This window comes from Protopterus annectens, chromosome 7.part1, assembly GCF_019279795.1.
Source record: "Protopterus annectens isolate FY-2018-M chromosome 7.part1, PAN1.0, whole genome shotgun sequence".
NCBI lineage: Eukaryota > Metazoa > Chordata > Ceratodontiformes > Protopteridae > Protopterus > Protopterus annectens.
The window spans coordinates 525,413,923-525,441,209 of NC_056740.1; the positions used below are offsets into that span (position 1 = coordinate 525,413,923).

General features: G+C 41.9%; 1 protein-coding gene across 3 annotated transcripts in view; it reads right to left on the reverse strand.

The window, feature by feature from the left end:
* DNAAF4 (dynein axonemal assembly factor 4) overlaps nt 1-27,287 on the reverse strand; it is a 1,080,792-nt gene that overhangs the window by 388,967 nt on the left and 664,538 nt on the right. For all 3 annotated transcript variants that reach the window (XM_044078961.1, XM_044078960.1, XM_044078962.1), the window contains one exon: nt 26,947-27,056. In XM_044078961.1, coding sequence (XP_043934896.1) covers nt 26,947-27,056 — 110 coding nt within the window. The remainder of the gene's footprint in view (nt 1-26,946; nt 27,057-27,287) is intronic.

Genomic DNA, 27,287 nt, shown 5'->3' on the forward strand with positions numbered 1-27,287 from the left:
CATAACTTCCTTTCAGCCCAGCCGGCATTTGAACAGAAGCCCGCTTGAACAGCCCAGCTGGAAATGTGAGCAGAGCTCAATTCCGACAGGCTGGTAGCACCGACGGGGCTGACATCATCGCGCACGTGATGACGTCAGCAAAATAGTGCAAAGTGTAAAAATAAAGTGGAATAAATTGGAAATGATGGGGTGTCACTTGGGAATCGTGGCACCCCATCATTTGGACCCCAAAACTCAGAAAAAAATGAGTAATTCGGGACGGTTGGGAGGTATGATTGTTATTGACTTTATTAAAAGTAGGAGCATTGTTTAGCCATCTAGGCACATCAAAACATTCTATACATTCAGTGCACTCATCTTTACAAATAAGTAAACCTCTGATGTATTTTTGCAAATTCAAAGCCATTTACCAAGGATAATTGATATTCATTAAGCAATTAAGTCAGCAGGAGAATGAAGGGGGAAGTGTACTTAAGCAACTTTGCATTTGCTGTTAGTTGTCTGAAGAAGTCTAGTTATTTAACTAGACAAAAAGTGCTTAACTTCGCTTGTTGGTATTACTACTGGTTTTATTTTTATATTTATTTTTAAAGAGCTGAAGAGTCTGAGGTGCTGTCTATTCCTGTATTGACTTGTTTTGTTGCAGTTTGTGGTGCCATTTGTGTTCTTCAATATCAGAAGTAACAGACTCAGGGGAGTCTACATGCTTCCCTTTTACATTGTCTCTTCCAAGGGATCTCCTCAGGGGGATGCTCCAGGGAGGTATCGGAAGAGGAGTATCAACCCATTGTGGCTTCCTGGGGCACTGGCTCTGTACTCTGTGGGTGATGGAAGGTTAATGAAGAGGTGGACACTGGTCCCTTAGGAGGAACAGAGTCTGGAGCAGAAGGTGGAGCAGACTCAGTGGAGAGAACCCTCCACATCACCTCAAAGGCACCACGGTCCTGGGCCGAAAGAGACTCCGGCCCCAAGAGGCTGGGAGATCTTCACGGCACCGAGGAGGGTGGTTCTGAGGTTGATGTGGGAGCTGAACTCACCTGAGCCGAAACGCCGAGTGGGAGAGCCAGTTCGACAAGGGTCCAACTCACCCCCTCCCCCCGGAGAGACCAGGGAGTGTCGGCCCCCAGATCCCTTGATGGACGACAGCATAGAGGAAATCAGAGCAGACGTCTCAGCCAAAATATCAGTAGTGATTACTGGCTCCGGCAGTTCCAGCACAACTTCCATACTCTCTGGTTCCAAACTCGTCCGGAGTCGGAGGAGGAATAGGTGTAACTGTCAGTAACGTTGCTGGCTCCACGATCCGATGGGCTGGGCTCGAGAGAATTTCTGCTAGGGCCTGGGTCTGGAGCAACCTCTTCACTACCCACTCCACATCATCGTCCGATAGCCTGGAGGATCTAGAGGAATGACTCGACGATTTGTGGCTACCTGCCACTGACTGTAATGAAGGAGATTGCGGCACCGAGAGAACAGGCTCCAAGGACAGTGACAGACTCCTTTTCCGGCTCCGCAATGGTTTCAATGAAGCAGATGGAACTGAGGGAGAGCTATGTTTTTCGGATCCAACAACGTTCAGATCCAAGGAAGTAGCAACTTTGATGCTGCTTGTTGGCTCAGACACTGGTGACAATGAAGGAGCCCTTTTACATGTATCCAATTTGGAAGTCTGATTGCCTGCATCCACTTTCAATAAGCCCCTTAAAATGAGCTTGTTTTTCCTCTCCTGATAAAACCCTGGCGCTAAAACTATGACAGATGGAGCAGGAATCTTAGAGATGGACTGGTCCGAGACAGTTCACACAGCTAGTGTGTCCATCAGTTATGGACATTTTTTGAGTGCAGGAATCGCACTTTTTAAATCCTGATTTATGTTCCTTAGTTGGTTCTTTTGACATATCTACTGTACGGAAGACACATTATAACCGTAAACAGCAAATATAAGAATTAACACAGTAATGGTAACAGAAAGGTAGCAAGACGGGAATTTTTTTTTTTTTTTTTTTTAGAGAAGAGGAAGGAAAGGGAGGAGGAGAAGTCTCTAAGTTAAACAACTATCTCCTCCAACCAGAGGAGACGCCTCTAACTTAAATGGTGACTCCTAAGAGGGGAGAGAAAGGGACAAGAATCCTCTAACTAAAACAGATTCTTGAAGAGACAAGACCCAAAGAAAAAAGCCGCAAGGGAAAAAATTACTAAGGAAAGAAAGAATCAACACAAAGGCTATTACTATAAGACTAAAAAGTTATAACAGATAGTATTTAGAAGATTACCAGTGTTAAAGTATAAAATATGAAAATTTTACAAGCCTGAGCCAGTGAAGACTATCCCGAAGCTTCAAGCAGCAAACAACATCTGGGAAACAGCTGCTAAGCACCATGGGATAGGACTTAACCTCGAGCCAGTAGAAGCTCTCGAGCTTTGGTATACGGCCGAGTGAGAGCCGAGTTTCGGCTCCAAACCCAACCAGTAAGAAAGAATGAAGGTGAGATGGGACAACATAGCATCTTGTATTTTACACTTTGAGGCTTTACATACCTCTCAGAGTCTTGGATAAAAGACTTCAGTGGATGTAGCTCTGTGCTAAATATAGCAGACTTGCTAGACAGGGATCCATTCAAATAAAGTCAATACTGGAGCTCAGGTCTTATCGTTAGAATTTCAAAAACTTTAGCTAAATATCTCAGTGGGGGATGGGGCAAACTCAAAGAACAGGGGGAAACCAGTAGCAAGGTAAAGAGAAAGGCACTGGAATGCAACTTTAAACAAATATATACAGCTATAAAAAATACAGAAGCACAAATCCTGGAGCAGAATTCACAATATTGCCACCACTGCAATCCCACCACAGACTAAGGCACCAGACTATGCTGAAATTTACCAGCCATGCTGTAATAAATGACTAAATGAGGCTCAAATCTGGCAGTAGATTGCAGTCATGCCACAACTGGGAATACTGAAGCCCCAGACTGAGTTCTATGTACATAAAGCTACTTTCTACTTATAATTCTACTTGGGGAAATAGAAGTGCAATATAATGAATAAACAGTGCCAAAACATTCAGTAATAGACAATTTTTCCACTGCAAATGAAGCTACAAGACTAAGGTCCCATAACAAACTTTTGGGGTTAAAACATAGACAAAAAGCAGAGAAGTACAAAATGTATCACCACACAAGTCCCTATAAGTGTAACTTAAAATATTTAAGCTGATTTTAAATAAAAGCTTTTTTTCTTCCTTTTTGATGAAAAGCTTGTATCTCACACTTTGGGGCTTTCCACACCTCTCAGAGTCTTGAACATTTCAGGTACTCATTTCCAGGGTATAGAGGGATGAAGCCTTGACTACAACCCAGACAACTTGAGAATAATTAGCAACTTGTGCACTGAAGGAGCTAAATAGGGGAGGATGAGAATGAGTGCCAATGTCATCTTGCCTATCCTGGGTAGAGGAAAGCAGTCTGGCCCACTACATTGTTGCAACCTACTGGCAAAAAGGTGCTCAGCATGCAGTGTATGAGCCAGGGATATGCTTAACCTTCATTCATGCAGCAGCCTTCAAACAGCATATGCAGGAATGTGCACATCTAGAGAGAAAGGCATAGTAGACCCTTGCATATATCATTGTTCACTTTAACTACCGGAGGAGCAGTTAGGGTTACAGCAGTAAAAATCCTGATGGCTGCTAAGATGATGGCCTCCTATGACTCTCTCTTTGCCCAAGGGGGAATGATTTGGCCTCACAATCATGGGAAGGTTGATGGTTGGCAAGCAGCAATGGAAACAATGTACAAAAATACTTCAAGCCTCCCCAAAAATAGATCACAAGCCTAATGGGACTAACCTAGTCAACAAGGATGTGGTATAAGTAAATAACAAATAGCTCCTGACATGAAAAACAGACCAGGTGGTATCTTGTGGCAAAGTTAAATACAAGTTTACATAACCATGCATAACACTATCCATTCCACTGCATGTGTGCTCTAATGGAGTTAAGAAACCTAAAGAAAATACCAGCACCCCTAGTATGATGGGTTGTCAGACATCCTTACCCACTAGCAGAAGGCACCAAATGTCGCCAAACCTTAAAGTCCTCAAAGGGTGGACAAATAAGGTGGATAAGGTGGAGGGGGTGGCTAGTAAAACTGGAATTCACAAGAGCTGCCAATAACATTAATGCGGGGATTTAGAAAAGGGTTGGCAAAATACTCCAGCAGTTTGAATATAATCCCTGAAAAGAAAGGTGGCATACATTACATGCAGTGAAACAAGTTTTGCTTCTTTACATGTATAATTACAGCCGAGTGACGTCTCCAGGCGTTTCTGCAGTTACTGCCTACTGCGCCTCTAGGCGTCAAATATTGCCTGTTCATATGTGCATTAATAATTCCAAAACCATGCTACATACAAGGTATCAGAATATTTTATCTTGAAGCATACATGATGGCAAACACAACTGTATTGCTATATGGCCTCTATCAATGACTGTTTGTTAGAACTCTAAAGTAATAACTTCATTTTTAAAGGCTGAAGTCACACCCACTGGGAGTTAAAGGTACACACTCCAAAGGGCTGTACAGGAAGGAATGAGTTAAAAAAGCTTTAGGAAGCCATGTTCAAAATGGGCAGTGCCTTCATTGGCATTACTTTTTTATCTTCACTTTAAAATCTTCCACAACTGTTGTCAGGCACAACAAACATGATGGTGAATGCAGGCACAACTGCCCTATATTCTGACCTTGTACCATTAAAGATTGTGTGAAGGAACTTTTGCTATGGTCAAGACGGTCATTTAATCTTAAATGTGTTTTGGTTTTCAATTTGAGTTTACTCAGTTCCAGCACTGCCCTAAGTATGTTCTTCTGCTGGATTATGGTATAGTCTACATAATTAAGTGCTCTGATAGACAGAGCAGATAAAGTGTTAACATGTTTGCTAAGAATACCTATAATTTTAAGGTCATTGTCATTTTGCTGGGTTGTAATGATCTCTAGGTCATTCTTCTGCAAGCAGGATAGCTGATGCTGCCAGCTAATTTATCATTTTTTTATCTTGAGATTCTATGCAAATTCAGTTTCTCGGGTGTGGAAATTGAGGTATTTCAGCATAAGAAGAAGAACAAATATAAGGTATCCAGACAACCACTCAGCAGGTACTCGTAATGACAGTTTATTGGGTTCTCAATAAAACCACACTCAAAACATGACAGTCCACAGATTAAGCGCTTTCGTCGGAATAACCAACTTCATCAGAATACACATAATACAACTCAAAAGATTTAAATACCCTCCCAAAAAGCAAAAACCCTGACATCACATCCTACTATTAGATCACTTCCTGTCAACTAATACACATATTTAAAGGAAATAATACCAGACTTAAATTGCCAAGACATATGAAAAAGTATACTCCCATATTGCAAATAAATATAAAAATGTAAATACACATACATATCACCGATCAATATAAATGTATATAAATATATAACAAACAACTGTAGATACTAGGATGCAGAAAGGTGGGGTAATAAACCCATGAAATGACAATAAAAGCCTTTTAAATATTTTTTAAATATAAAACAAAGCTCTTAGCTTCAACAAGGGCATACTACTTATACGCTCATTAATGCCAGGATATGAGCCTGCATTCAACTTAATTTGCCATTTCAACTCTAATAATTCTAAATAATCATCCACTGGGCCACCCCGGGGTCCCAGGTCCACATAATAGCAAAAAACCTTAAAAAATGCGTTGGATATTTGTCCACATGACTGAAAAGTGCATTGTTTTTATTTTTGCATTTAATATCATAGCAGTGCTCATATACTCTCTGCTTAAAGCCCCTTTTCGTTTTGCCCACATAAAATACGTTGCATAATACTCACTTAGCAATATATACCACCCTTTTTGAAAAACAAAAAAGTCTTTTACTGGGGTAGATTTGTCCAAAATTCTTAATAAATATATATTCACACTCCATAACATATGGGCACTGCCCACACCTACCACATTTAAGGCATCCATCAGTTTTGTTCTCTTTGTTCTGTCTTTCCAAGAGTGCTTTAAAGCTATAATCTTTTTTATAAACAATCACTGGTTTATCCCCTACAAGTTTAGAGATATCCTGGTCCAATAACATTACTGGCCAAAAATTAACCACTGTGTTTTTGACTTCATAAAAATCCAAGATGAAGGTTAGGGTGCACGATCTTGAAATAATATTGTTATTAGAATGTAATTTTTATTTATTTTTATTTTATTTATCATTTGTTGACCAGGAAAGTCCGACTAGGTTCCACAGAGCCTGTTTTCAGCGGAGGCCCGGGGAGAAATGCTCCAGATGCATGTCTTTGGAATGTGGGAGGAAACCAGAGTACCCGGAGGAAACCCACTCGAACACAGGGAGAACATGCAAACTCCACACAGAAGGCACCCCAGCCGAGAATCGAACCGGAGAACCTCTTGCTGTGAGGTGACAATGTTAAACACTGCGCCGCCCGGCGCATGTATGTAATCTATCTCTAACCTTTCCATCATCAATACCACAACCACTGAATAAGATTTTTACTATTAACTCATTCCGTCTTTTGACAGTAACCTCATTTTTGATTTCTTTTAAAAAATTCATAGGGTAACCCCTTCTTCCAAACATGTCAATAAGTTTATCACATTCTGTTTGGAAGTCCCCTTCATCTGACACCATTCTAGCGATTCTGATAAATTGTCCCTTAACTAGGGACTTTTTCTGATGAATCGGGTGCCAGCTCTCAAAATGTAAAAATGTATTTGAATACGTAGGTTTCCTGTTCAGCTTAGATATAAAAGATTTACTCATATAATCCTTCACAATAGTGACATCTAAAAAATTCAAGATCTCTATGCCAGAATTCAGGGTAAATTCTAAAAGATCAGTGATACTATTAAGATGTTCAAAAAACTCACCTAATTTATCCTCACCCCCTTTCCATAAAAGGATTATGTCATCCAAATAACGACCATATAGGACCCAATTGTCTTTGTAGCATGAATTCATAATGTATTCCTCCTTCCAGTGTTCTAAAACCACATTGGCAAACACAAGGGCACAACATGCTCTCATGGCCACCTCTAAAGTTTGCTTAAAGAGGTGGCCATCAAAGCTTAAAAAGTTATTTTCCAAAACAAGTTCCATACAGGTTCTAATGGCATGTTTGGTGTCAAAACTTAAATCAGAATGCCTACAAAGATATTCATAAAACCAATCAAGCACCTCCTCATGTGGGATTGCTGAAAATAGATCCTTGATGTCCAAGGTGGCCATAATAAGGCCATCATCATACATATCTGGATGTATTCTACTTAAAAAATCCCATGAATCTTTAATAAGCCAAGGCATCTTTTCCACTAGACCTTTCAATTGATGGTCCACAAATTTGGCCAACCCATATGTTTTCAAAGCCTTGGCATCCACAATCGGATGTAGAGGGGGGTTCTGGATGGATTTATGTATCTTTGGGCTGCCAAAGATGGTAGGTGTTCTGGGGGTTTTACAGTCTAAGAACATGCGTGTGCCAATACTTATCTGTCGATTAAGTAACAATTCCTCAATGGTCAAATCGATGTTCCTATAGGCTAGATTCATCTCATTGACTGTAATTTTTCAATAAGTGTCAGTATACAACAGATCAAACATTTTACTACTGTAATCCAAATAATTCATAATGACCAGCCCTCCCCCCTTATCAGGTTTCATAAGCCTGATGTTGTTGTTACTAATGATGTCTTGAAGTAACATCCATTCTTTTTCATCCAGATTGTTGACATAACCCCTGTGATTACTATTCAAAATGATTTTCCCAAGTTCGTTTTCACAAAGTGTCTCAAATCACAAGAAGAGGGTGGGTAGGTGGAATAAAAGTGCTGGGTCTATGCAACTGGTGGGCATTTTGAGTAATAATAGTATTACCAAAATGTACCCCTAAATTTAATTTCCTCACATACATTTTAAGGTTTAAAATACTGTCAACAACATTTGCTGATCTACCCGGGACAAAATTCAACTCTTTCGCGAACAAATTAGCCCATTCAGTATCACCACAAACTTGACTAAAATTATAAATAGTAAAATCAGCATCATCATTTTGAATGACCTGAATAACTTGTTCACAGGGTTCAACTATCTCCGGTAGGCCCCCCTCCCTCCCCTCCATGACGGATAATGGTTGTAGTTTTCGTTCTGATAATACATTTGTCCCTTCCTCTCCCCCCTCTGCTCCATGATCCTCTCAGATCTTCTCAGGGGAGGGGGGGTCCACGGGGACATTCATGTTTAAATACTCATTGTCAACAGGATTATAATTGATCACATCGTTCACATAATTATTTTGTACATTAAAATAAACAGAGTCCTGCCCTCTAGGAGGGTCGGGGTAAGCTTTACCAGTTTCATAATCGATCTTGTCCCTATTTAGTTTATGTTGTTTCCTAGCCCTAGGTTCAACCAACCCATTGTCCACATGTTTGAATATATTTAAAAAAAATCATTCTTTTTACTAGCAAACAATAAATCATTCTTAATACTCAGTTCTACTTTTTCAATGAAGGACATTTCCCTGTTGTTATCGCTAATGAGAATTCTTAAAAACTCACATCCCTGTCTGTTAAAAAAACGCAGTTAAGTCTTGGTACAACTGGGAGTTCTTAGTCAACCCAGAGGGATATTTCCAGTCTCAGTCCTTTTGGAATTTGCTCTCGCTCTATACATTGTTGCAGGTACGAATTTTCCAACTGTAGTTTCTTATACTTGAAAGTTAGTTCCTGAAAACGACCGAATTGTTGCTCCATACTCATATGAGATTCATTAAGCCTTTCCTGATTGTCCTCCAGTATTGTCTCACTTTTGAGCCAATCTTCCACAGAAAAAGACGCCATACTCACGTCAGCAAATCCAGAAGCTGAACGCACAACACCAGTGACAGAGCCAGATAGAATACTCGATCCAACAGCACCATCAAGTGGGCAACCAGGTCTTTGTGCTGGAGTGATAAAAGACTCGCACAATACAGTATTCTGTGAAACAAGAACCCCATTGTCATTACTATTCATTTCAGTTGTCTGCCGATGAAATAAGATGTCAAATTTGCTATTACGTTCCTTAACTGAAGCGGCTAATGCCGCTAACGCTTCAGCAACAGAAGATACATCCATACCGCTGGAAGTGTTGTCACCTGTACCCTCCTCCATAAACCAACTGTTCTGTCCAAAGGAAACACAAACCAAGAACAAATATAAGGTATCCAGACAACCACTCAGCAGGTACTCGTAACGACAATTTATTGGGTTCTCAATAAAACCACACTCGAAACACGATAGTCCACCGATTAAGTGCTTTCGTCAAAATAACCAACTAAATCAGAATACACATAATACAACTCAAAAGGTTTAAATACCCACCCAAAAAGCAAAATCCCTGACATCACATCCTACTATTAGATCACTTCCTGTCAATTAATGCACATATTTAAAGGAAATAATACCCGACTTAAATTGCCAAGACATATGAAAAAGTATACTCCCGTATTGCAAATAAATATAAAAATGTAAACACACATACATATCACCGATAAATATAAATGTATATAAATATATAACAAACAACTGTAGATACTATGCTGCAAAAAGGTGGGGTAATAAACCCATGAAATGACAATAAAGACCTTTTAAATATTTTTTTAAATATTTTAAATATAAAACAAAGCTCTTGGCTTCAACAAGGGCATAATACTTACGCTCTTTCGAAAAGGGTGGTATACATTGCTAAGTGCGGATTTTGCAACGTATTTTATGTGGGCAAAACAAAAAGGGCCTTTAAGCAGAGAGTATATGAGCACTACTATGATATTAAATGCAAAAATAAAAACAATGCACTTTTTAATCATGTGGACAAATACCTGACCATTTTTTTAGGTTTTTTGCCATTGATTATGCGGACCTGGGACCCCGGAGTGGCCCAGTGGAGGATTATTTAGAATTATTAGAGTTGAAATGGCAAATTAAGTTGAATGCAGGCTCATATCCTGGCATTAATGAGCGTATAAATATTATGCCCTTGTTGAAGCTAAGAGCTTTGTTTTATATTTAAAAAATATTTTAAAAAATATTTAAAAGATTTTATCATTTCATCTGTTGTTATACATCATAGTATCTACAGTTGTTTGTTATATATTTATATTTATCGGTGATATGTATGTGTGTTTACATTTTTATATTTATTTGCAATATGGGAGTATACTTTTTCATGTGTATTGGCAATTTAAGTCTGGTATTATTTCCTTTAAATATGTGCATTAGTTGACAGGAAGTGATCTAATAGTAGGATGTGATGTCAGGGTTTTTGCTTTTTGGGAGGGTATTCTTTTGAGTTATATTATGTGTATTCTGATTAAGTTGGTTATTCCGACGAAAGCACTTAATCTGTGGACTATCATGTTTTGAGTGTGGTTTTATTGAGAACCCAATAAACTTTCGTTATGAGTACCTGCTGAGTGGTTGTCTGGATACCTTATTTTTGTTCTTCTTGGTTTGTGTTTCCTTTGGACAGAATATTTCAGCATAACAACATGACTGCATTCCAAAACCAAAGATGCAGAAGATGGATAGCCTAGGGAGCATTGTCTGGAGTCTCCATCAGTTTTCTCATATATAACTTAGGGAAATCTTTAGACCAGCCTCATTAAGCTCCAACTTGTATGTGACGTCCCTGCTCTGGGCCAGTAATCAAGGACCCTGAATCCTCGCCACTGGCACTGGACAGGGAAGTACACTTGGAATAAAAATGGATACACCCAGTATTTCCAGCTGCAGCTCTGTGCATCAAGCACAATTTCCCTTAAGAGCACACAGGGACCACACTCAGTCTGGGTTTCTTTATCTGTCTTCCACCCCCAATAAGACTCCCCCCACTGATACAGCTGTAGGGTTGAGTCCTCAGAGCACCTTTTCTGTGATCTGTGAAATCAGTGCTTTGTGTCCCTGCTCCAAGTAGCTGACACACACACACACACACACACACAGGAAAGGCTGTCACAGATTTACTAGCTATGCCCCCTTCTGCCCAAACTATAAGGTAGTTACACTGCCATTAGATACCCCAAAGCCAGCTATTCTAAGGCTCTTACAAGGATTCCAAATTACACTGAGTGAAATTAATATTAATACAAATGATAGTGTTTGGTCAATGCAGTAAGGCTTCCATGAGGGGCCACAGTGTCACCAAATAGATACAAGTACTCTCAGAGATTAAAATATTCTCTGAAAGACAAGCCACAATGAAAAGTTTAAATATCTTTAATAATAAACAATAAAATAACATGAAAATACTAAATATTTATTTACAATAAACACCAGAGTTTCCATCACAGGAAATATTAAAAATAACACAAGTGGTTAGGTTCAAACAGTTACAGAAAAGTATATTTAACTAATCTCACTATATTTTCCTGAGTGATCTAAAGAATTATTATTCCCTGGTTATTTACTATAGCAAGGCAAGATGAAGTAGGTGAAATAGCCACCTTTGTCAGGTTATAAAAACAGAGTGCCCTGAGTCTACAGTCTCACCTAGTATTAAACGTTAATTTTAGTTATGGATTACAGAATCACATCACATACATCTGGCCATCTGACTTCTGGTTCCCATGCTTCCCACCTTGGCTAGAAGCTGTTACTATTTACCTCATGCAGAGAGCCTTGCTAAGATCTGCTACAGCTCCTGGAAGTCATAAAACAATTTCAAACCTCCATCCTTCCAGAGTAGCAATTAGCTCACCCCAATGACAATGCAGGAAGCTTCCTAGTACAGTCTTTTCATTTCTGTCTGCACTGAGAACTGTAAGATACAATCTTTATGGCCTAAATTAAGCAATTTAATTTCTTACTATTTCCCAAAGTCGGGTGGATTGAGATTAACCTCTTCTCTTTCAGTACCAATATATCAATTTCAACAGTTATAATAATACATGTACATTTATTTCTCTGTCCAGCATGACACACTATTGATACATTTTTAAAACAAACAACTTTACAAACACATTTCTCAACACAAGAATATGTACAAATCAGTTTGATATACAAATGACATTTAATTCTTAACAAAATTCCAGCTAGCTGTGCTGACATATGTTACACACCCACTGCGCTACTTTTCCTGGCATAGTCGGCAATACCTCACATCGTAACATTGTATTTAGAGAACAATACAGCTGAATGATAGTTCATCCAGAGAGAATGCAATGGAATGTGATCCTCTGCCAGACAAAGTCACTTAATTAGATAAGCACACAGAACCAGAAGGCAATTCCCTCCTGAATAACTAGGAAAAAGCAAATGGATCCTAGTGGACTTCCTCACCTTGGTTAGCAACACATGCTGGACATTCATGTTTGCACTTCTATATCCACTGAAGGACTCACTGAAGAGGAAAATGACTTGTGCTGGGTACAACATCCTTTGGACGAAAGAGATCCATGAAACCTTAGTTCCTCCTGCTCAGGATGGAATAGTAGAAGTATAATGGACAGATGATAACATAGTATACTGCAGCCCAGCATATGAAGCAGCATAAGTTGAGTCAAAAGCTGATCAGTAACAGAAGCCAATGACAGCTAGCCATGATCAATTTCCAGTGATGGTTCTCTGTGGTAAAGTAAATCCAGCAAAGGCACATAACCTGCTGTTAAAACAAACTTACAAGAAAGAGATCTCTGCTGCAGTGTTGAGGACTGTAACAGCAATTATCAGAATGGTGACATATTAAGAGTGAATATAGGGTATATATACTGTCTGAGATGGTGGTACCTCAGAATATTATCCTTCTCTAAGGCATAGCATCTTTAGAGCTAGTACCAAGTTATCAAGGGTGTAAAGGTAGATAGGGGGTTTGCTCCTTGCAAAAATGCTTGTCTAGTGTAACACTGAGTTTTACAACTTGATGTTTCGTTATTCAAATTGCAGTCTTTGTTTTACACATATGGAGACTACTGAAATGGGTTTCATAGCTATATGCAGCACTCTCTGTTCACAGGAGTTGAAGTGTTGGAAGCATGCCCACAAACCTGAGAGGAGACTTCAGAGAAAAAAAAAAAGTTATGTACTCACTATAAAGTTCCATCTGAGTTGTTGTCTTTCATCTGTCTTCAATCCATGAGTTCGGATCTGACTCGGCCACATTTTTATAGCTTGAATCCAAGAACTGAGCTCCTCCTCCTTTACCCACAACCCCCCACTCCAGCATCATTACCTCAGAGCGAGTTTGCTGAAAATAGTCAATCCAGCTATAAGAAAAAGGAACTATGTATGAGTGAACACACCCAGGAGCTCAAGCAGACCAAGTTGTGGTCTGAGCCACATCATCCAAGTCCTCCAAAAAGGCCGGGGGAAGGTTGAAGACAGATGAATGACAACAACTCAGATGGAATGTTACGGTGAGTACATAATTTCTTTATCTGAAGTTTTTGCTTTCATCTGATCTTCAGCCCATGGGACTGAGTCCCTAGCTACATAGACCCTGGGTGGCCCTAAGGAAGGATGTTCCAGAGCATGGCAGAGCCAAAGGAAGTTAGGCTTCTTGAGATTATGTCCAACTTGTAGTGGTTAATAAAAGTATGAAGAGAAGCCCAAGTTACTGCTGCACAAATGTCATCCAACGAGACTTTAGACCAGAAGGCAGAAGAGGAAGAAATGGATCTAGTGGAATGGGCTTTAATTTTGTTTGGTAAAGAGATACCTCTAAGTTTGTAGATGAAAGCAATGCACTTAGAAATCCAACTGGAAATTGTTACTTCAGATACTGGTCTCCCCAGTCTGGACTTTGACAAAGAAACAAACAACTGACTGGAGTTACGAAGTGATTTAGTTCTGTCTAGACAGAAACTCAACTGCCTGTGAACATCCAAAGAATGGAGCTGGTATTCACCTCTGTTTTGAAAATTTGGAAAAAAGACCAGTAAATTGATCTCTTGATTAATATTACTCTCTGAAGTGACTTTAGGCAAAAAGGAGGGGTTAATACGAAGGGTGACTCTATCTTTGTGAAAAATGAGGTAAGGAGGCTTGATGGACAATGCCTGAAGTTCTGAAACTCTTTCTGCAAAAGTAATGGCTACTAAAAGGGCTGTTTTTCAAGATAATAGTTGTAAGTCCATTTCAGCTGCTGGTTCAAAGGGGGAAGACGTCAAAACCTGGAGGACTGAAGTAAGATTCCCAACGGGGAATAACTTCTTTTATTGGAAGTCGAAGGAGAAAAGTGCCTTTTAGAAAAATCTTACAAAGTTTGGAAGAAGCCAAGGAAGAGGAATTAAACCCAACATGGTAGTTAGAGATGGCTGCTAACTGGACCCTGATGGTAGAGAAGCTAGAACCTTTGTAGAAGAGGTCAGATAGGAAATCCAGAATAAATGGTATAGGAGCTGAGAAAGGATCAACTTTGTGTTGATGACACCAGATCGAAAATCTCTTTCACCTGCTAGCATAAATATTCCTAGTGGAAGACTTGTAAGCTGCTAATATGCTATTCTTGACTGAGGAGGATAGCCAGAGAACTCTAGTCATCACTGGAAGTGGATCCGCCATGCTGTCAACCTGAGATTGATAAGGTCCGTATGAGGGCGACCGGATGGGTGAGAAAGAAGATCTGAAGGAATTTCAGGATAAGAGGCAGAGGAGGAAAAGCATACAGAAGACCAGGGGGCCAAGCGTGAACTAGATCGTCTCTTGGGGATTCCCCTGGAGAGGGAATTAGGACAAAAAACTTGTTGCATTTTGCATTGGAAGGAGAGGCGAATAAATCGCTGCAAGGTTGTCCCCATTTCTGGAAGATCACTTCCACCACTATTGAAAGGAGAGACCACTCGTGGGGCATTAGCAGGGTTAGGCTGAGCCTGTCTGCCAGAACGTTGGATGTTTCCGGAATATGCATTGCTGTCAGAAAGCGGTTGGATGAGATCGCCCATTCCCACAATCTCATGGCTTCTCAACAAAGAGGGTAGGACCTGGTTCCCCTTTGCTTGTTTATATACCAGACTACAGCCATATTGTCCGTCTGGATAGCAATGGTCATAGGCTGATACTAGGCTATCGGCCCTAGGGCCTATACAAGCCTAGCTATAACAATTCCCTGCTATTTCTTCCCACACTATTTACTTCCCTGGACCCCTGTCTAGCAGGGCAACTGACATGATCCCCGGGGTGAATTTCCTTTCTCCCATCCAATCATCAAGGTTCCTTTTGAAGAGCGCCAAAGAGGTGCTCTACTTGACATGTATGGGCAGTCTATTCCAGAGTCTGGGGAGTCTCTGGGTCAGGAACCTATTCCTCCAGCATGTTTTGTTTATTGTGATGTCAAGGTTTAGAGCCCGGGAGCGTGTGGCTCTGAGGGGGATTTCTTTAAGTGTAGCATGTCCAACAGCTCTGGGTTTCACAAGTCCTTGTATGTTAAGCAGAGATCGCCTCGGAGTAGACTATATGTGACAGAGTATAGCTGGAGTTTTTTTAAGGCAGTCAGCATAGGCCATCTGCTTTAGGCCTGTGATTCTTTTAGTGAGGCATTTCTGCAACCTTTCCAGTTGTTGCAGATGTCTTCAGAGGTACATACCAAATGGGATGCTGTATTCTATAATGGGTCTAATGAGGGATGAGTACAGTGGGACAATGACCTCCTTTTTTCTGGATGAAAAGCCCTTAGTGATGAAGTGTGCCACATAGAAGGATTTCCTGACTGTTGTGGCTAAAAGCATTGCACCCTACACAGACAAAGAAACACACACATTCACACTTTCCATGTCTGGGAATAGAACCCCTACCAAACTACTACATTAAACTACAGCATTAAACTGTTATAGGACATGCCATGGAGATTACTGGTCCCGGTTGGAGGAGAGGTCTAAAGTGCTTGCAATGCCAGAAGCACTGCTCTCATCTCCAGGACGTTTATATGCAAAATGGTCTCCAGGGAGGACCACATGCCTTGAACCATCTGTCCCAGATAATGCCCCCCCCCACCCGAACTGGGAGGCATCCGTAGTTACCACGGCCATGGGCGGAAGAGGTACGAAGGGGAAATCCTCCAGGAGATTCTGAGGTTGGAGCCACCACATCAGTGATTCCTGGTAGACCTTTGAAAGTCAAACTGGGTATGACAGAGGGAGATCCAATCGAGACCACTGTACCGCTAAGGTCCATTGCAGTACTCGCATATAAAGACGAGCAGTTGGAATAATTGTAATAGTTGCAGCCATGGAACCCAGGGCTCAAAGAACTAGAGTCGCTGGGGGCAATGGCATTTGTACAATATGCCTTACATAAAGTTGTAATGACAGAATCCATTGTGGTGGTAAAAATGCCCTGAACTGTAGAGTGTCGAGGCATGCTCCTATGAAATCTAGAACTTGTACTGGTTGAATATTTGACTTGTTGAGTTTGATACATTCCCAAGGAATAAGCCAGCTGAAAAAGATAATTCTGGGCTAGCAATAGTTGATGTCTGGTGAAAGCAGCAATGAGCCAGTCATCTAGATATGGGAAAACTTGGAATCCCTGCAGCCTGAGATGAGCTGCTACTACTGCCATGACTTTGGTGAATACCCTGGGGGATGTGGTGAGACCAAAGAGGAGTACTTAGAACTGGAAATGACTGGCTTCCAGTCGAAAGTGGAAAAACTTCCTGGAGCACCTGTCCATTTTTATATGGTAGTATGCATTCTGGAAGTCTATGGAGTACATTCAGTCATTCTCCTGTAACATGGGGAGACTGGAGTGAATGGTGACCATCTGGAATTTTGTCTTGGCAACTGATTTGTTCAGATTGGTGCGGTCCAGAATCGGTCTCAAGTCCTCCTTGTTTTTTGGCACTAAAAAGAATCTTCAGTAGATGCCTAATCTGGACTGGTCTGGCGGGACTGGCTGGATGACATGTTTTCTTAGCAGACTGGCAATTTCCCCAGCTGCTGCCTCCCCCTGATGGGGTGGAACATCGGGGGAGGGTTTTTTGGTATGGGCTTGGATAGGAAAGGAATATTGTACCCTCTGGATATGATGATCAACACACACAGGCAGTAGTGATGGCTTCCCAGGCTGCTGGGTGAAGAGATATACGGCCCCCAACTGCCTCCAGAGTGGAGCAGTTGAGCAACCCTTCAGGGGGTGCTGGAAGGGCTTCTCTAAGAAAGGTTCTCGGAAGCCCTGGTTTCTCGGACCCCTTCTGCCCCTGGGGCAGCGTCCATTGTTTCCCCCTCTGCCTCTGGAGGAAACATCCCCCTGAGACTAAAAGGAAGAGCTCTGGGACTTCTGGAACCACAACTTCTTACCTCCATGCTGATCCTGGAGAAGGATCTTTGTGGGGTAGCGAAGCGGATCCCCTTGGCAGAAAGAGTCTTCCCATCTTTCTCGCTCTGGGAGAGAGTGTCGCGAACGGAATGACACAACAAGGCCGATCCATCAAAGGGGGTGTTAATGAAGGATGCCTTGAAGGCTTCTGAAGAGTCACACAGCCACATCCAATCATGGCGTCTGATAGCAATGCCAGAACTGGCTGCTCTAGAGGTTCTTTCTGCTGCATGACAAAGTAGTCTCATAGAGGTGTTTCAGAAGGCAGCAAGGATGGCCACCTTGGAGGAGATGGCCTTCCTCTCCTCTTCAGGTATGGACACTGCAGAAGGCTGAGCGATTTCCTTAACTAAATCTCTCTGGAGCCTGGTGACGTGGGCCAAATAGTTCAACACCCTCGGAGCGAAGGTTGTTGAAGAAAAAACTGCTTTCTAAATCTGTCCAATGCCCTGGACTCCCTGTTGGGGGATGGACAGTGGAACTCTCCAGGGTGAGTTCCTTCTTGGTGGCCACTGCAACCAACATGGCATCGACAGGTATACCCTTGGACCAGTGAGGCTGGTCTTGGGGAGCACTAAGGACCTTGCCAGGACAATGGGGAATAGGCTCTACCATGTCTGGCTCCTTGCATGCCCTGTGGGAAATGAAGTCGACCAGAGGATCCGCAGGTGGGACACCCAAGATGGAGATGGTCCAGTATCAAAGTCTCAAGAAACACCGATTCCTCCGGATTAGGGCTTTAGGTAGACCCACCCACCTCTCTGCCTGAGGATTTTCATGATGTCTCCAAAGGAGGCATCATCAGTTAGGGATCTGGGATCTCGAAATCTGTGTCATCGGTGAGGGACTTCAGTGGCGAGTCCAAGTGCTTCCTCTTGCACTTGTGCTTGTGCTTTCCATGGATCTCCTCAGTGGGAAGGTCTGGGGAGCCATCAGAAGGCTGTTGGGATTCCAGCTGTGGATCAAAGCTCAAGGCCTGAGGAACAGGCAGTCCCTAAGGGGAAAGAAGGGATGCCTGCTGCACAGACACAGAGGGAGCAGAAACTATGTCTGAAAATTAAAGTGGTGAGAGAGTCTTACTGAAGTAGAGAGGGCTCTCTGCACCACGTCAAACGCTGAGGGAGAGTGAGTACCTGAGGGTAACTCTGCTGAAGCCATCTGTGTTGAAACTCAAGACCCTCCACCAGCACTGGCACCATGGAGGCTGTTGGAGCCGAAATGTTGAATGCCAAAGTGCCAAGAGGTAGGGACGGGTATGAAAGCCTTGAATCAGACACCCACCGCTCAGACAAGGCCCCAAAATCTTGGATCCAAGAGTTATTTGCCCCGAAAGGGTTGGAGCTGATGCACTCAGAGCCACTGTCAGCATTGAAGTAAGAGTACTCAACGGCACAGATGACTCGACATGCAGGAGCTTCAGACCAGAGGGTTCCAAAGCAGAGGGTTGAAGAGGAGAGATCAGGAGCAATTGGAGTTTGCGCTCACGGCTCTGGAGGGAGACAGAGTGGGCAGAACCCCCATCTGCATCTGTGCCTGCAGAAAATGCATCAATAACCTGTCCATCTTGGCATTGGAGATGGAGCGAGAGGACCTGAATGATGAGGCTACTGATCCCGGTCTAGAATGATGTCTGGGAGAGTGAAGGACTGGGGAAGTCTGGGAGGGGCAGGTCCAGGAGAGAATTTTGGGGTTGTGGGACGGGGAGAAGCATGCTTCCTCTTAGGAGGAGAAGATGGAGAGGCCCTGGATTCAGCAGGCCATTTTTGGGGCCTGTCTTTGTCCTGTGGTGGCTTGGCAGCCTGGTCTTTTGTCTTGGCCGACTGGTCCTAGTCCGAATTAGGGGAGACTTGGGCTCCCGAGGTAGAGGCCTGATCAGCAGAGGAAGATGGAAGTGGACCCTTCAAGATTAATTTGTTCCTCCTGTCTATCAGTGTGTGCTGATTAAAGCCCGTGCAGACAGAACACGAGGAATCAAGGTGACTGGCACCCAGGCAATACATGCACAGGGTGTGGGCATCAGAGGGTGGTATCTTATGCCCATACCCTACACAAGTTTTGAACCCAGCTTTTGGGGCTTCAGACATGATAGGTTGGATAGAGAAAGAAAGGAGAAAAGCCTGACAAAAAAAGAATTTATTTTTTTTTTTTTCGAAAAAAAGAGCAGAAAATATAGCGAGAGAAGGAAGGAAAATAAAACTAAGTAATTTGTACTCACAGTACATACACAAACAAACTGATTAAAGGAGAAGCTCACTGGATTGCTGCTATCTCTGATAGCAGCAAACAAGATCTGGTAATGATGGTGGAGTGGGGGATTGTGGGTAGAGGAGGAGGAGCTCAGTTCTTGGATCCAAGCTATAAAAATGCCGTTGGATCTGAAACCATGGGCTGAAGATCAGATGAAAGCAACAACTTCAGATCATGTAGGAAAAGGTTTCACATTTCCTATGAACATATAAAACTGGATCCTACACACTGCATGGAAACATTTTTGTTATTCCTACTAGCCCAGCATGCAACACAGAGGCTGGAGACTTGCACATGGCTCGGTCTGAGTTTGTGTGATACTCCAACTGGCATAAGCAGAACTGTGCATGTAGAATAGTGAGGGTGAAGAAGGCACTCTCTTCTCAAGGCACACTTATTACTTGACAATGTACGGGTTAAATCATAAAAAAAAAAATCTCTCTGATGGTTGTCTGGATGACAATTTCATACAATAAACTCTTGCTTGGATAAGTGGAGGAACAAACAGGCAAGATTGTGATGGGGGAGCATGATGGCAAGTTTGTCTTAAAATAAATTATATATACCAAATTGCCTATGCACATTCATTTGAAGGGATGGGGGATGAACCTGCAGAGGGCACTAAGGGACCACTAGCATCCCCTGGAAAAGTGGCAATGACTTTAAAGACAGGGTGCAACGACAGTACGGGAAGACAGGAATCTGTAAAAAATAGTGAGCAAATAAGAAATCTAGATGGGACAAACCTATGTTAGCATAAATTCTGGCATTGACAACCTGTCTGTAATGGTAAGTATAGGCTCTTGTGGCAGGAAAATGGGCTGTGGCCTGAAGAAGCCCTTTAAATACTGTACCAACATGAGCTGTAGACAAAAGAAACCATTATGGTTCTCAAGAACGGCTGGCTAAATCAGAGGTTGACACAGGTCTAGCAGCTAAGCCTTAGCTGCCACCTGTTGCATGTTATGCTGACTTGACTCATTCCTCAAGTCACTACAGTGGGAGAAAGAGAGCTCTAGGCTTCATGTGGCATTTTTTCATTTCATGTTGAATACTCTTTTCTTTTTCTTGTTAACTTTTTCTTTATACTTGCACTCATATGCTTTCCAAAATATTGCTTAATATTTTGAAGCATGCTTTACATCATTCTTTATTCATCAGCCTTAAACCTAAAAGTACTTCAGGATAAACCTCACTCAGACCATTTTCCTGTAGATTCTGACATATGATGTTAAACCAAATAGACTTCACTCTAAAGAGTATGTGAAGGAACAGGATTAGGAACATTAGGATTTTCCTGCTATGACATTTGAGGAGACGATGTGGTTTTGATCACTCTGACATATTTGGCCATCGATAAAATTAAACTAAGTTGCTAGTTCTTTGCTTTTCTCTAAGACTACTTAAACACCACTGATGCATATCACATTGGGATATATGACACCTGTCATATTTATTTAGTATTGTGACTTACTGTTGTGGCTAAAGATTACATGAAACTGGATGGAGATGGAAGAATATAGTCAAATAGTAAATCTAGTGGTGTGCAATACAAATGGCACTACTCTGACAAGATGAAGAAGCATGAAGGACACATGACAGAGATATGCAGGACTGGCACCTGATATTGGTCCAAGGGGTTTACTCAGGGAAGCCTCCCCCAGAAAAAGAAAAGTCCTAACCATCTTCAGGCTTATCAGTAGTACTAGTATTTGTGCAAGAACCACTTCTATGTTAAATTTGCAAATATACCGCTGTCTGTTAACATGTTAGCAAGTATCAAATGAGAGAATTCATTAGAGCTGCTATTGAGTTGGCTACTTCTGCTGTATTTAAAGCCATCTGCTGCTAAAAAATAGCAAGCATCACTTTGCACTTCTGATCATTTTTACTGTATTTCATAAGAATCCTATATTAATGGTTAAATTTCTTGCACTTTAGCAGAGTTTCAAAGTTGAACTGTTACTACTGCTTGTGTAGTACTTAAGTACATTGTGCCTGCTAGTTTTACAGGGCAGTAGTATCTAAATTGTGTGGCTTCCCCTGCACTTGAGTTCTAAAACCAGCATTTTTACACTAAGAGGGTTTTTTGACTGCATTCTTGCGGCAGAAGTGAGCTGTAGCAAACCTATACAAGTTGGGAGCTGCTGGCTGAAAGCCTATTTTGTGTTTTCCTGATTGATCTGTAGGCCTTGCTGTTGTAAAACTTGTTTTTCTGATTCTATATAATCCTAGTGTTGGTGCTAGGCTGCTCTCCACTCAACTGCAGTTAGCAGTGCCCTGTATAGATGCAAATGCTATCAAGTTAAAATTTCCCTTGGAATAACTATCTCTGAAAACTTCTCCAGTCCCCCTACTGCTCTAGAAGCATCTGAGTTGTGCCTGAGCAGCATCACCTTGTTCGACAACTGCAGTTCACACTGCGTATAGCATACTGATGAAGAATGGGTGCTATCAACCCAGTCCAATTACATTTCCCCACTTGTCTCCCTGGTTAAACCTATAGTAAAAAAACTGAAACCATGGATAGGCACTTCCTTGCTATCTCTGTGGCCCACCTGGTGGACACTTGTCACCATGAGGCTATGCAGCAATTGTCTCATGTATACTTACAACCACTTAATCCTGAAACAAACAAATGTAAGAGATGTAGTTACACAATGAAAATTGAGACACGACTCTCACATGCTGACAAATCAAATGACAAACAGGTTGTCACCACACAAGCATCATTTCCCTCACTAAATAAGGTATTGAAACATAAATTCACATATGTGGAGGTACTCACAAGTAACTTACCAAAACTTCAGAGGCCTTGCATATGCTGCCCTCAGAAACCACATGCAAACAAAACCAAGTCAATACCAACCACTACACAAAAAATACACATCATAATGTCTCCACAAGCAAGCCCCTAAGGTGAAACACCACACATTCAAACATCTTGGTCATAGGAGACTTCATCGTGAGACACACGGATGTCCCTTTCATCAGACTGGATAAAGAGAGAGTTACAGTCAGTTGCCTGTCAAGGGCCAAGATTCGCCAGATCACACAGGCACTCAGGTCACAAGTACCAGTATGACTCAGTCGTAGTCCAAGTGGGTGTGAATGACCGGAGATGTACCTCCCTAGACAATATGAAGACAGACATAATGGACTTCTCTGAACATGTGTTCCATGCTGGTATGAGCCTCACACTGAGCAGCATTCTACTCTCACCAAGAATGATAGCACAATACAAACAGAAAATCATTTACTTCAATAATTGGATTAGCTACTAGTGTCACTCCAAGGGGATCCAGTATTTGTCAGCCTAGGACGACATGATAATCAGACCATGCTGCTTTGCCAGAGATGGGTCTGCACTTGTCACTGCTAGGCTTTCAAATACTGACCAGGGCATTAGCCACTCCATAGTGCCTTTGGTTTAGGCAATGCCAAATCAACAGACCTACCAATGTAATAAATTCTTCTAATGCCAAACTGAAGGTACTATTACTCAATGCTAAGAGTCTTAACAAGAAACTGCACTTCCTGGAAGCTCCACTAACTCTAGAAAATGCTGATGTCTGTGCAGTTACAGAGACGTGGTTCAAGGATGTGGACAGCATCCCAGAAGTGCAAAGCTACAATGCTGATCACACATTCAAACCACCCTCTGAAAAGGAAAAAAACAAAAGCAAGAGGTGTTTCCATTTACATAAAATACAATCACACCTCTACATTGGTCAAGCAGGACGACTCGCTTGAGCTACTCCATGGCCAGCTGACCATAGTCACAATCCCCCGCCATATCATTTGCTAGCTACAAGATCCCCAACCATGAAAACCACTCCTCATATCTGAAGTTACTAGAATCACTTACCATTCCACCCAATACACTACTTATGGTGAATTTAACTACCCATTCATAAGCTTGGAAAAATATATGACCATCAACATACAGGCTAACATATTCCTGCACATTGTTAATGCAAATGCTCAAGAACAGCTGGTCTGAACTCACGGGTCTACTTCTATTCGCTGACATCCCATTTCACTGAAACCCATTTCGCTGACAGCTCATTTCATAGACAAACTTTCAAGGTGGGGGGCTTCGCCCCCCACACCCCCCCAACTATATATTACAACTCCACAGTCGCACAACAGTGGGGAGGGGGGCAAATCCCAGGTTTTTGCCCTGATTACTTTTGTCTATGAAATGGGGCGGTCAGCGAAATGGGTTTCAGTGAAATGGGATGTCAGCGAATAGAAGTAGACCCGAACTCACACTAGGAGCTGAAATATCCTTGACATAGTACTTACAAATATGAGTGGAGCACTGCAGCCCCCCCCTTCCCGTAGCATAATGTCCTCATTAGTAAGATCTGATCATAAATTTGTCTCCTTTGAAATAAATGTAATAGCAGTACCCTTTTCAAACCTTAAAACCCTAAAGAATTTTTTTCAAAGGCAAATTACCTTCTATTAAGTGATTGCAAAGGTAATTTTAAAGCTCCTCTAACCTCGAAAAGGCCTATGCAGAAACAACTAAAAAGCCGCGGTGGTGCAGCGGTAGCATTGTCACCTCACAGCAAGAGGTAATCCCGTTTGATTCTCGGCTGGAGCGCCTTCTGTGTGGAGTCTGAATGTCCTGCCCGCGGTTGAGTAGCATTCGAAAGACGTGTGAATGGGCGTGCCTTCATTGAAGGTTGGGTGTCAGGCTGGCACCTCGGCACCATAAAAATCTACTGCCAATCATTAGCGGACCGGAGTTCCGCTGCGGTGACCCCTAACTGGGAAAAGCCGAAAGAAGAACAACCACCACTTAAACAATTGCACAGAAACAGCAGTACTTGACTAAACTAAACCCAGGCCTAACCACAAAAACAAGCCACCCTGGTATAAATAGATTATACAACAAAAGGAAGACATTTCTGTCTAGAAGTGAGAGGGTGCACAACAGAGAAAAAAATCCCTCATTAGTCTCAACAGGCAAACCAGTGAAGTAGTCAAGTCTTCAAAAGCTAAATACAAGACTAAAATAGCCTCCCAAGCAAAGGATAACCACAAAGCAGTTTTTAGTTATGTCTGAAATCTTAAGGGGAAACAGTCAACAATGTGCTGAGTTGGCTATAGATGGCACTACCTACACTCAACCAGAATAAATAGTAAACCTGCTGGCTGATAAATTCAGCTTAAATTTCACCCCCTTATCACCTCTGGTCACTCCCCGAAAAATGCTCCCTACCATTCCTTTGCCTGTTATCACAAAACATGTTGTCACTGTGCTCTATAAAATTAGAAACACTGCATCAATGGGCCCTGCTGGAAAATCCAGGGTGCCTATTTAATAGCTTGAAACATGACCTAGCAGACCCACTCAGATCTCTATTTAACCACAGTCTCCAGACAAGTTTTGTCCCAGTAGAGTGGAGGATAGCAACAGTCATCCCTCTGCACAAGGGGAACCATAAACCGACCCAGGAAACTATCAACCCATAAGTCTGACTAGCCTCATATGCAAGCCTACAGAAAGGATAATCATGGACCTGATTAACACCAACGTAGGAAATCTCCAGACTCAAGACCCAGTCAACTTCATCAAGGACAGATCCTGCCTGCTTAATCTGGTGGACTTCTTTGAGAAGATCGCCAAGACCATGGTTGAGAGTAATACCACCTAGCCTGACCTGGCCAAGACATATGACACAATACCACACTCAGGTAATATAAAACTCAAATCTGGGCATAAACCTCTATGTCACCAGATAGATAGCCAGATGACTCATGGATAGGACACATACTGTTAGAGTGGGGGAACCCACATCAAACAAGAGGCAAGTCACCAGTGGAGTACCACAGGGCTCAGTGCTGGTCCCCCTCCTGTTTGGGATATACTTCTCAGATGTCAGGGAAAATGTAGATAGCCTTTGTCTGACCAAGTTTGCTGATGACTGCAAGTTGGGGGCAATCAATGACTCCCCAAATGATGTTGATAGCCTACTGAAAGGTCTGACACAGACTAATTTATTGGTGTCAGAACCATGGCCTCAAACTAAATGCAAAGAAGTGCATAATACTACCATTTGGTAAATCAAGTATCCCTGCAAATTACGACATTGGTAGCACCCCCCCAAGAGTGGACCCAGTGGTGAGAGCTCTGGGTACTTGGATAGATAGTAATCTGAGCTTTGACCACCATGTGTCCACAGTGGTGAGCAAATCCTTCTATCTGGCTCAGCTTATAAGTAAGGACATGGTATCCAGATGTAAGGATGTCATAGTACCACTGTAATCAGCCCTCATCAGACCAATAACTGAGTACAATGCACCCTTTGGCGTGTACCTCGCCAGGCACCTGCAACAGTAGGAACATCCATAGAGATTTCTCACCAAAAAGTACAGGGTATAACCTATATGTCATATGTGGACTGATTACAAGACCTATCACCGTATTCTGTTTCCTACCGATTACTGAGGGGTGATCTGTGCCTGACCTAAAAGGCAGTCTCTGACCCACACCTGATAGTTTTGCGAGTAAGCAACATTTCCAACTGCACAAGGGTTACCCGTTCCAAAAATCTAAACCTGATCTCTGACATGAATAAATCTTGTTGAAGAGACAGATGTGTCCCAGAGATTGCCCCCTCGTCTTGAATAGACTTCCTATTCAGAAGAAGCACAGGCCTTCCCTGACCATCTTCAAGTGCAATCTAGACCAATGGATGGAAAATCACAAATTCTCTCTTGGGGTGGTGTCTATGTCCCTTACAAATAGTGGCAGTCAGTAAAATAGTCAAAACCCTCTTGCTGACCTTTGTTATCTTTCCCCTAGGGATAGAAAATTGGGTAAAACTGGCTAGGCCTGTAAGGGCTCAAGTGTCAGCCTAGTAATCACCTATGAACTTATTAGGAAATTTGTTTTACCATAAACTGGCAAAGATGGTCTGACAGAAATATAAAAAATAGGATGTGTCATAATAACCCCATAATAATGAAGATCTCCTGCCTATAAAGCACCAAAATATGATCAAAGGGCTATGACCTCCACCTGAAGTTTCTATTCAGCCTAAAGCAAGGGCGGTTGAACAATATCAGACCCTTGATCTGAATGCAAGATAAACAGTGACAATAGCTATACTAGCTCATTGGACATCCCACCACCTCTTTTGGGAGTGCAGAATGGTAAGAAAGGCAAGCCAAGAGAAAGCTTTATGTAAATTCATACATGCGTATATACAGCCCATCTATCTGTTGTGGATTGCTGTAATAATTATGTTGAAATGTAATGTTGTTCAGTCATGAAAGCGGAGTAAATCCTCCACCACATATATTTCTAACTAATTTAGAACTCACTTTCCCTTTTCTTTCAGCCATTCTGGATTTCTCTCTCCTTCTTTGAGGTCTTTTAACTCAGGAATATCAGCATTCATTGCTCGGCGGGCATCTGCTTGTTTTTGCAACCACTAGAAGGAAAAGAAAATGGAAAAATACTTTATTACTTATCACAGAAAAGGTATTTGTGTGATGAAATTTCTTTATTGTTATACTACTAGAGTAGATCACTGTGCACAGTGGAGAAAGACAATACTGGAAATATTCTAGAATGGACATTTATTATGTGCATACCTCTCAACCTGGAAACATCAAAAATCTGGACAAAGGCCCATGAAAAATAGGTTCCCTGTTACATGATC